This window comes from Lucilia sericata, unplaced genomic scaffold, assembly GCF_015586225.1.
Source record: "Lucilia sericata isolate MDLA Ls3-8-SP2 unplaced genomic scaffold, ASM1558622v1 Contig001638F_arrow, whole genome shotgun sequence".
Lineage (NCBI taxonomy): Eukaryota > Metazoa > Arthropoda > Insecta > Diptera > Calliphoridae > Lucilia > Lucilia sericata.
In genome coordinates, this window is record NW_023995552.1 from 80,081 (window position 1) to 92,104 (window position 12,024).

The following is a 12,024-nucleotide window of genomic DNA, read 5'->3' on the forward strand; positions in this document are numbered from 1 at the left end:
AACTAGAACTGAACTAGGACTGAACTAGAACTGAACTGAACTAGAACTGAACTAGAACTGAACCAGAACTGAGCTAGAACTAAATTAGAACTGAATTAGAACTGAACTAGAATTGAACTAGAATTGAACTAGAACTGAACTAGAACTGAACTAGAACTGAACTAGAAATGAACTAGAACTGAACTAGAACTGAACTAGAACTGCATTAGAACTGAACTAGAACTCGAATTGAACTAAGACTGAACAATAACTATTATAGAACTGAACTAGAACTGATCATATTTGAATTTTTTAATTTGTATTTCAAAATATATTTTTCGGTTTTGAAATTACCATAAATGCACAATGTAGTGTATTCTTCCCCCAAAAAGAAGAAAACGATAAAACTACACTAAAAACATTAACGAAAATATACATATTTTTGTATCACTATACCAACAACAAATCTTAAGAGGGGTGTGTTTCCTTTAAATGTATTCAGCGATGAAATACAACTGTGTGAGAGTCAATTCTTTATGACGTAGTAATTGATGTTTAAATATTCATAAAAAACACATGTTTGTCTTCAAATACGAGTAGCTACCTGACTGATTCCAAAACAAATATGTACCTTTTTTAAGACCCTTAAAAAATAACAAACTCAAGGATTACTTTGAAAAGATTTTCTCTTTTAACAAGTATCTTTTAGATTCTATTATTTGTTACGAATGTTCTACGCAAGAACTCATTGGCGAGAGATTAATTGATTCGTGTGTTTTATAGTAAGTAGGTTAAACAAAAATGAATCTGTTGTGTTATCATGTGTGTACGTAGGCTGACAAATAAGTTAAAGGAAATTGGTAAAGAAGAATTTTTTCGATATGTTTCTATATAAAGGGGAATATCGACAATTTTGTAATTATTGAAAAATTTCAAAAATGTTTAAAAATAATAAGAGCATTTAAATATTTTTCTTTTTATAGAAAACTTTCAGAAAATTTTTGGAAAATTTCACTTTTTATAGAAAATTTTTGGAAAATTTCTCTTTTTATAGAAAATTTTCGGAAAATTTCTCTTTTTATAGCAAATGTTCAGAAAATTTTTCTTTTTATAGAAAATTCCAGAAAATTTCTCTTTTTATAGAAAATTTCCGGAAAATTTCTCTTTCTATAGAAAATTTCAGGAAATTTTCTCTTTTTATAAAAAATTTCGAAAATTTCTCTTTTTATAGAAAAATTTTGGAAAATTTCTTTTTTTATAGACAATTTTCGGAAAATTTCTCTTTTTATAGAAAATTTTCGGAAAATTTCTCTTTTTATAGAAAATTTTCGGAAAATTTCTCTTTTTATAGAAAATTTTCGGAATATTTCTCTTTTTATAGAAAATTTTCGGAATATTTCTCTTTTTATAGAAAATTTTCGGAAAATTTCTCTTTTTATAGAAAATTTTCGGAAAATTTCTCTTTTTATAGAAAATTTTCGGAAAATTTCCCCTTTTTATAGAAAATTTTCGGAAAATTTCTCTTTTTATAGAAAATTTTCGGAAAATTTCTCTTTTTATAGAAAATTTTCGGAAAATTTCTCTTTTTATAGAAAATTTTCGGAAAATTTCTCTTTTTATAGAAAATTTTCGGAAAATTTCTCTTTTTTATAGAAAATTTTCGGAAATTTTCTCTGTTTTATAGAAAATTTTCGGAAAATTTCTCTTTTTTATAGAAAATTATCGGAAATTTTCTCTTTTTTATAGAAAATTTCTCTTTTTTATAGAAAATTTTCGGAAAATTTCTCTTTTTTATAGAAAATTTTCGGAAAATTTCTCTTTTTTATAGAAAATTTTCGGAAAATTTCTCTTTTTTATAGAAAATTTTCGGAAAATTTCTCTTTTTTATAGAAAATTTTCGGAAAATTTCTCTTTTTATAGAAAATTTTTCGGAAAATTTCTCTTTTTATAGAAAATTTTCGGAAAAAAAGTTAAAACTTTAAAAATGATTAATGATAATATGAGTAAGAAAATATTTAAACCAAAATTCAATTAACAAATTTTAACAACAACAAAATCACAATGAATTGAAAAAATGATTCATGAAATTATAGAAATGAATATTTAGTGAGAATTTATTATAAAAGTTTTGAATTACTTTTTACTTACATTAGCAGAACATTTTAAAATACAAACCAAAAAGCAATGCAAAAAATAGCTCTTTGTCTAGAGTTAATTGTTTACAGAGATTATTGAGAACAAGATTTAATAGTTTTGTGTTTAAATATTTCCTTAGACTTTATAACTTATAACTCATATTAGAAATATATGCATATTTCTTTTATTTATATTAAAATTTTATTTAAATATTTTATTTATAATAAATTTAAACTAATTATTAAAATGTTATAATCTTAATAATAATAAAAAATAATTAAATAAAATAATAATAATTAAATTTATTTAATATCATGATAAATATTATTTGATTATTATTTTCTTTCTTTTTGAATTTTATTTATTTATTATGGTTGTTTTTTCTTTTTCAATATAATTAAACTTTTTTCAAACAAAACTTTCTATAGATTTAGAGACAGAAAAAGTGAGAGATAGAGAAAGAGATAAAATAAATTTTTAATTTAGTGATAGTTTTTTGTTAAGGTTTTAGCTTATTTTCCAATAATCAAATATGGACATAAATATTTTCATTATTTTTTTTTTGTTTGGGGCTGAGGAAGAAGAGATTTTTTTTAAATTATTTTTTTGTGAAAAATATTTTTTTTTGATATTTTGGTGTATTTGTAACATATTGCTAATTTTAATTTTTTAGAAAAGTTGTGGGAAAATGTTTTCAGAAATTTGTCAATAATTGAGTATTTAATAAGTGTGTGTGTGTGTTGTTGGGGTTTTGAAATATTGTTTTCTTTTTATATGATACACTAATTAGTTTTAGTAAAAAGAAGACTACTAATAATGTTTTGTTGTTGTTGTTTTTTAAATTACTTAATTTATATACATATACAAAATATCATTATCCTAACATCATATCAGTTTTAATAGATATCAGGTTTTTTTTTTGTTAAATATTTTACAATATATTTTTTTTTCATTTTTAATAATCTTTATTTTGTTTGAAAATTTTCTTTTTTTATGTAAATAAGTTTTATTTAAAATTTCGTTTAAATTCAATATCAATTTTTTAATATTCATTGAATATTTTTTGTTCTCTCTATCTAAATAGACAATCAGGCATGGAACATGTATTACATTATTACTTTTTGATATCGAAAAATTCTGCTGCGCTAGACTGTAGTCTGGTGTATAGCCTAGTCTATAGTCTAGTCTAGTCTAGTCTATAGTCTAGTCTAGTCTAGTCTAGTCTAGTCTAGTCTAGTCTAGTCTAGTCTAGTCTATAGTCTAGTCTAGTCTATAGTCTAGTCTATAGTCTAGTCTATAGTTTAGTCTATAGCCTAGTCTATAGTCTAGTCTATAGTCTAGTCTATAGTCTAGTCTATAGTTTAGTCTATAGTCTAGTCTATAGTCTAGTCTATAGTCTAGTCTATAGTCTAGTCTATAGTCTAGTCAATAGCTTAGTCTATAGTCTAGTCTATAGTCTAGTCTATAGTCTAGTCTATAGTCTAGTCTATAGTCTAGTCTATAGTCTAGTCAATAGTCTAGTCTATAGTCTAGTCAATAGTCTAGTCTATAGTCTAGTCAATAGTCTAGTCAATAGTCTAGTCAATAGTCTAGTCTATAGTCTAGTCTATAGTCTAGTCTAGTCTATAGTCTAGTCTATACTCTAGTCTATCGCCTAGTCGATACTCTAGTCTATAGTCTAGCCTATACTCTAGTCTATAGCCTAGTCGATACTCTAGTCTATTGTCTAGTCTATAGTCTAGTCTATAGTCTAGTCTATAGTCTAGTCTATAGTCTAGTCTATAGTCTAGTCTATAGTCTAGTCTATAGTCTAGTCTATAGTCTAGTCTATAGTCTAGTCTATAGTCTAGTCTAGAGTCTAGTCTATAGTCTAGTCTATAGTCTAGTATATAGTCTAGTCTATAGTCTAGTCTAGAGTCTAGTCTATAGTCTAGTCTAGAGTCTAGTCTATAGTCTAGTCTAGAGTCTAGTCTATAGTCTAGTCTAGAGTCTAGTATAGAGTCTAGTCTATAGTCTAGTCTATAGTCTAGTCTATAGTCTAGTCTATAGTCTAGTCTATAGTCTAGTCTATAGTCTAGTCTATAGTCTAGTCTATAGTCTAGTCTATAGTCTAGTCTATAGTCTAGTCTATAGTCTAGTCTATAGTCTAGTCTATAGTCTAGTCTATAGTCTAGTCTATAGTCTAGTCTATAGTCTAGTCTGTAGTCTAGTCTATAGTCTAGTCTATAGTCTAGTCTATAGTCTAGTCTATAGTCTAGTCTATAGTCTAGTCTATAGTCTAGTCTATAGTCTAGTCTATAGTCTAGTCTAGTCTATAGTCTAGTCTATAGTCTAGTCTATAGTCTAGTCTATAGTCTAGTCTATAGTCTAGTCTATAGTCTCGTCTATAGTCTAGTCTATAGTCTAGTCTATAGTCTAGTCTATAGTCTCGTCTATAGTCTAGTCTATAGTCTAGTCTATAGTCTAGTCTATAGTCTAGTCTATAGTCTAGTCTATAGTCTAGTCTATAGTCTAGTCTATAGTCTAGTCTATAGTCTAGTCTATAGTCTAGTCTATAGTCTAGTCTATAGTCTAGTCTATAGTCTAGTCTATAGTCTAGTCTATAGTCTAGTCTATAGTCTAGTCTATAGTCTAGTCTATAGTCTAGTCTATAGTCTAGTCTATAGTCTAGTCTATAGTCTAGTCTATAGTCTAGTCTATAGCCTAGTGTATAGTCTAGTCTATAGTCTAGTCTATAGCCTAGTGTATAGTCTAGTCTATAGTCCAGTCTATAGTCTAGTCTATAGCCTAGTCTATAGTCTAGTCTGTTGTCTAGTCTATAGTCTAGTCTATAGTCTAGTCTATAGTTTAGTCTATAGCGTATCCTATAGATTAGTATTTTGTCCAGTCTATTGTATAATCTTTAGTCTAGCGGAAAATTAATTTAGTACTCTAAAACCTATAAAGTACTATTTTTGTTATTAGTTAGTACTATTGCAAAATTTCAATTTTCCATGCCTGCAGACAAATGTTTATTTTGCATTTTTTCTTTTTAATGTCTCTTTCGTTCGTTATATTATTTCATTTTAGGGGACACTTATTTTAAAACAATTTAATTTTTTTTATTAATTATTTATAAAATATTGTAATATTTATAAGTGTTTTATATATAATGTCTATACTATACTTTACATTTTTAGTATAAAGCTTTTCTCTTTTTTTTACTTTTTTTAATACAAATAATTATATAAGTTTTGTTATACATTATTATTTACTCTAATATTTGGCGTTGAAGAAAACCTTTTTCTTGTTTTAAATAACGCTTTAAAAATTTTCTTTTCTATACCTTTTTTGTTTTAAACTTATTTAACTTTTCATTATATATTTGTTTTGGATTTTTTAAATTATTATTTTTTCAAATTTTTTATTATTTTTTTGAATGTTTGTATAAGGCTTTAAAATAAAGTAAATTCTAAGATGTATAAGTGTGTGTTTTTGTTTAATTTTTAATAATTTTTTTTTAATATGAACAACATTTAGTTAAATAGAATTGTGCTTTTTTCCAAAAATTAAAAAAAATTGTAGTAGTTTTACTTTTTTACGAAATAAACAAAAATTTAGTAATTAAACAAACAAACATAAATTTCTAATAAATAAGTACAAGTTTTTTAAAGGCAAAAAATTATAAAATTTAAAAATTCTACTTTAAAATTTTTATGGGATTTAAAAAAAATGTAGTAGAAAATGTTTTAGTATCCCAGTATAAATGTATTATAGCATTTGATCTAGTTATAGATTTTTTTGGCCTAGAAGAATTTTACTTCAAGTTGCTAATAAAAAACTTTTCAATATCAAAATGTTATGAAATATTTCAAATTATTATTCTATAGAAGATTATGGCTCTGTTTCTTTTAAATGCGAATATTAAAAGTATAAAATAAAAAGGAAATATTTTTAAAAGAGAAATTTTCCGAAAACTTTCTATTAAAAGAGAAATTTCCCTAAAACATTCTATTAAAAGAGAAATTTTCCGAAAATTTTCTATAGAAAGAGAAATTTTTCGAAAATTTTCTATAAAAAGAGAAATTTTCCGAAAATTTTATTTAAAATGAGAAATTTTCCGAAAATTTTCTATAAAAAGAGAAATTTTCTGAAAACTTTCTATTAAAAGATAAATTTTCCGAAAACTTTCTATTAAAAGAGAAATATTCTGAAAACTTTCTATTAAAAGAGAAATTTTTCGAAAATTTTCTATTAAAAGAGAAAATTTTTTTAAAATTTTCTATTAAAAGAGAAATTTTCCCAAAATTTTCTATTAAAAGAGAAGGTTTCTGAAAACTTTCTATAAAAAGAGAAATTTTTTATAAAAAGAGAAATTTTCCGAAAATTTTCTATAAAAAGAGAAATTTTTTATAAAAAAAGAGAAATTTTCTATAAAAAAGGGGAAAATTTCAGAAAATTTTCTATAAAAAGAGAAATCTTGGGAAAATTTTCTATAAGAAGGGAAAATTTCCATAAATTTTCTATAAAAAGAGAAATTTTTTCTATATTATCTATAAAAATAGGAAATTTTCCGAAAGTTTTCTATAAAAGCAGAAATTTTAGGAAAATTTTCTATAAAAATAGACATTTTCCGAAAATTTTCTTTTCAAAAGTAAAGTTTTCGAAAAAGCATTTTTTCGGAAATTTTCTATAAAAAGAGAGAATTTCAAAAGTTTTCCTTAAAAAACAAAATTTCGAAAAATTTAAAATGTTCTTTAAGACAGAATCTGAAAAAATGTTAAAGAACATTTTGAAAAATTTTTATAATGAATATTTTGAATAAAAAGAGAAATTTTTTGAAAATTTTTTATAAAAATATAAATTTATGAAAAAATTGCTATAAAAAGAAATTTTTTGAAAATTTTCTTTAAAAAGAGAGAACTTCGAAAAGTTTTTTTTTAAAAGAGAGGTTTTGGCATATTATCTTTAAAAGAACAGAAAAGCAATGTTTTGTAAAAAATTGAGAATTTTGAAAATTTTCTTTAAAAAGAGAGAATTTCAAGAAATTTCTTTAAAAAGAGAAAGTTTTTCAAAATTTTTAAAAGGACAGTTTTACATAAATTCCTTTAAAAAAAAAATATTGAAAAAAAATTTGTAAAAAGAGAAATTTTCGTAAATTTTCTATAAAAAAAAATAATTTTGAAAATGTTTTGAAAATTTTCTTTAAAATTTTTTAAATAAAAAATAAATAAATTATAATTATAAAAAGTGATTTTTTTTATTTTTTTTTTAAGAGAGAATTTCAAAGGAAGAATTTTTCGAAATTACTATATAATTAAAAAAGAATTTTTCGAAAAATCTGTTTAAAAAGAGAGATTTCTTGAAAATTGTTATTAAAGTTGTTAAAACCAAAATCATTTATTGAAAAAAACCTTAACATACTCGAAACATTTTGGAATATTTCAATTTGTACTCAAAAAGAAAAGATTACAAATATGAAAACAGAGCTATAAGCAAGAAACTAAATACACATTTTATATAGAAAAAGGCAGAGTTGTAAAACATTATATAAAGAAAATTCTTATTAAAAATATGTTTAGCTAACGAGCTAAAGAAATTGAAAATTACTTTTCAAAAATGGTTTTCTAAATAAAAGTTTTTTTTTTCTGCAGGAAATCACTATATAGATATGGACGCATCTATATACAAATATTATATTTCATTAATTAAACATCATTATTAAGTTTTGTACAACTTTAACGTAATAAAAATGGATTAAACATTAAATATTAGTTTGCCTTAGTTACAAAAATATTTAGGAAAGAAAATTATTTACGTAAAATAATTACAATATTTATATATATTTTTTGTTCTAAAAATATACAATAAATTACGAACAAAAAAGGTAAATTAAAACAAAACCTAAATAATAATAAACTATATAAAAAAAATTATGCTACAAAAAAATTAATTAAAAGAAAATTATTAAAAAAAAACTACATAAGTGCTAGTGAAGAATTGCTCACAATAGAAATATTCTTTTTTTTGTTTTTGTTTTCTTTAACACAGTTCTACAGAGGTGATTAGATTAATTAAAATATTTAGTACTTGTTGCTACAAATGTGCGAATTATCATTATTTTTTAAATGAAAAAGAGAAAAATAAAAAAATATATATTTTATATTTGAAATGTTGTCTAACTGGAGAGTAAGCAAGAGAGAGAGAGACATATAAAAGATTCAAAGCAAACTTAAAAAAGTTGTTTTTTTTAAGAAAATTAAAAATAATTTTTGGTTTAGTGACAAAAACTCAAAAAGGGGAAAACCAAATTTGCTAAAGAGGGGAAAAGGTCAAACGAAAAAGAAATAAATGAAAAAAAGGAAAAGAAAATGTTGATACATGTCCTTATACCATGTATTCAATAGTCAAAATTTCAAAAGCAAAATTTGTTTTATGTTGTTGAGATTAGAGCACACTTAGTGCCCGATAATGGAAAAACTTAAAATATATAAAACTAGCAGCTGAGTTAGATTTAATGCGTACAACAATTTAGCCTTTTAATTTTAGGAGGCATTAGTAGCTGCTGCTGATGTTGACGTCGCCTGGCGATAGTAAATATTTGCCCCTTTAATGGGCAAAGGATGAGCCTCAGTATTAAATACCCATTCATCCAAGGGTATCAGTGAATCATCAGAGAATAACAGATACAAATACTAAAGAGTTTCGATTTTATTTTTAATATCAGAAAATATCTAAAGAAAAATCCAAATTCCACTTACCTTAAGGGTTTCAGCTAAAAAGAAACTTTGTTGTACATCATCTTTTTGTGGTACTTCTTGATAGACATTCTTAATGCCCGAATAACCGTGAGGTGTGCGACAATGTTGCTCTAATGCTTGTACAGCATCCCAGCCCCATTCACGATACTTTTGATCGTGTGTCAAACGCCAGAGCACAAAGTAACTTTCCACAGTTTCGGGTCTTAATATGTAGTATTTTTCATTCGATTTCAAGGCACGAGCCTCGGCGGCTTCACTAAAGCTATAGGAAGAAAGAAGAGATCAAATTAAAATGGAATTTTAAACTATTAAAGAGATTTCCTGAGAATTTTCCAAAAATTTTCTATAAAAAGAGTTTCTGAAAATTTTCGGTAAAATGAGGGAATTTCCGAGAATTTTCTATAAAAAGAGAGATTTTCCGAAAATGTTCTACAAAAAAAATTTCTGAAAATTTTTTATAGAAAGAGAAATGTTCCTCTTTTAAAGAGAACTTATAAATGAGACAAGGCGAAAAGAGAGAGAGAGAACTTCTCACTTTTTTAATAGAGAGAATAAGTTTGAATTTAAAAAAATAAAGTTCGAAAATTTCTATAAAAGAGAATATATTTCGCAAATTTTTAGAAGATATTAAGAGAAATTTTGAGAAAATGTTCGATTTTGCAAAATTTCCCTTGCGAAAATGTTTTATAAAAAGAGAAATTTTGACAAGAAATTGAGAGAAATTTTGAGATATTTTGAGACAAAAGAGAAGAGAAACATTTTTATAAACAGAATATTTATCCGAAAATTTTTTATAAAACAATAACTTTCCCTAAAATTCTCTATAAAAGAGAAATTTGCGAAAATTCTCTATAAAAGAGAAATTTGAGAAAATTCTCTATAAAAGAGAAATTTGCTAAAATTCTTTATAGAAGAGAAATTTGTAAAAATTCTTTATATAATTTAATTTGCAAAAATTCTCTATAAAGAGAAACTTGCGAAAATTCTCTATAAAGGGAAATTTGCGAAAACTCTCTATAAAAAGAGAAATTTGCGAAAACTCTCTATAAAAAGAGAAATTTGCGAAAATTCTCTATAAAAAGAGAAATTTTCTGAAAATTCTCTATAAAAAGAGAAATTTTCCGAAAATTCTCTATAAAAAGAGAAATTTTCCGAAAATTTTCTATAAAAAGAGAAATTTTCCGAAAAATCTCTATAAAAAGAGAAAATTTCCGAAAATTCTCTATAAAAAGAGAAATTTTCCGCTAAATTTTCTATAAAAAGAGAAATTTTACGCAAAATTTTCTATAAATAGAGAAATTTTCGCAAAATTTTCTTTAAAAAGAGAAATTTTCCGCAAAATTTTCTATAAAAAGAGAAATTTTCTATAAAAAGAGAAAATTTTCTATAAAAAGAGAAATTTTCTATAAAAAGAGAAAATTTTCTATAAAAAGAGAAAATTTTCCGAAATTGTCCAAAAAATTTGAATAAAAAGAGATTTCTTTTCTAGTACATTATCAACTTACCGGAATGCTTCTGGTCCTAAACGTGTAGTTGATCGTATATAACTTTCGTGGCAAGTATTCGTGATGCCCTTGCCAATATTCATAAACTTTTCAGTGTGTTCATTTTGTCTGGTGTTAGCGCCCAAAGCAAAGAGACCACCTGTAACACAAACAAGAAGCTAAATTTTTAAAACTAAACCCCATATTTCAATTACTCACCTGAAAAACAAGCTAAATGATCCATTTTATGTTCCAAACGATCGAATTTCAAATCGGAAACATAAGTCAAACCATTAGGACTAGTGCGTACCATTTTATCAATAATGGCAACCATGGCTTCATCAAACATTTGTCGGGCTTCTTCATCGGTTTGACCGGACTGAAGCCAGGCTTTAAGCAAATATTCATAGAAACTATCTCCCAAAGCACCCAATGACATGTGTACTAAATGAGAAATTATAGATTATTTAAGTTAAAAAAATATATATATATATATCATTTAACAACTTACATTGACCCCATTTACCAGTTTTAGGATTCAGAAAATTGGGATATAAACCTTTGGGTTTTTCGATCTCTTTCAATATTTGTCTAATGGTTTGTACTCTCTCCTTGTATAAAGGATTACCGGTAATATCACTTAAATAACTAAATTCTAAATGTAGAGTACCAAATTCAGAAAGTATAGAACTTGCACCGGAAGCCCAACCGTAATTTTTACTCAAACCAGTTTTAGGATTTACCAAACCATATGGTATACCAGTTGGTGTCTGGAAGGCAGGTAATAGTTTATCTGCTACATGTTGGGCTCTCTCCTTATAAAGATTATCACCCGTAAAGGCATACATTGTTAGGAGACCACCAATGAAACGTATATTCGTTTCAAATACCGATAAATCGGCACTAACATTGTCTAAGGTGAATTTACGTTCAATCCAATCTCTGCCTTCTTTGTATTCTTTCTCCAAACCCATTAGGTAGAGAGTGTCAAGGCCATCAATTATTGTGGCTCCTAGATCCATGGAGCCGAAAATACTACTACTATGGGCTCGTTGTGACAGCGGTCTCAGTTCGTTTTTGCCCCAGGCATAGAGTTTGTAATTTTGCCAGGCATGTTGCATCATCTGGAAATGGGAGAAAGGGAAATTTAGATTAGTTTAGATTTAGGAAAATATAAGAACTAAAAAAACTATGAATTTGAAACATTTCTTTAAAAAAGCGAATTTTGAAAATTTTTTTATAAAAAGAGAAATTTTAAATTTTCGATAATTTTCTATAAAAAGAGAAATTTTGCAAAAATATTCTATAAAAAGAGATATTTGCGAAAATTTTCTTTCATAAAGGAGAGAATTCAAAAATTTTCTATAAAAAGAGAAATGTTCGAAATTTTTCTCGAAAAAAGAGTGAATTTCGAACACTTTCTATAACATTGTCGATAATTTTCAATAAAAAGAAAATTTTCCCGAAACTATTCTACAAGAAGTGAAATTTCCCGAAATTTTTCTATAAAAAGATAAATTTTACGAAAATTTTCTATAAAAAAGAAAAATTTTCGGATAAAGAGAAATTTTCCGAAACTATTGTAAAAAAAGAGAAATTTCCCAAAACTTTTCTACAAAAAAAAAAAAAAAAAGAAATTTTTCGAAACTTTTCTACAAAAAGAAAAATTCCATAAAAATTTTCTA

At 25.1% G+C, this 12,024-nt stretch overlaps 1 protein-coding gene across 1 annotated transcript; it reads right to left on the minus strand.

Annotated features, from left to right (window-relative positions):
* Positions 1–7,369: 7,369 nt before the first annotated feature.
* LOC119612250 (mannosyl-oligosaccharide alpha-1,2-mannosidase IA) lies at positions 7,370–11,463 on the minus strand (the record flags this gene model as incomplete). Its single annotated transcript, XM_037968010.1, has 5 exons — positions 7,370–8,789; positions 8,856–9,117; positions 10,361–10,499; positions 10,559–10,783; positions 10,851–11,463. Coding segments are annotated over 5 exons (1,389 nt in total), but the record flags the coding sequence as incomplete, so codon positions are not given.
* Between the last annotated feature and the right edge of the window lie 561 nt (positions 11,464–12,024).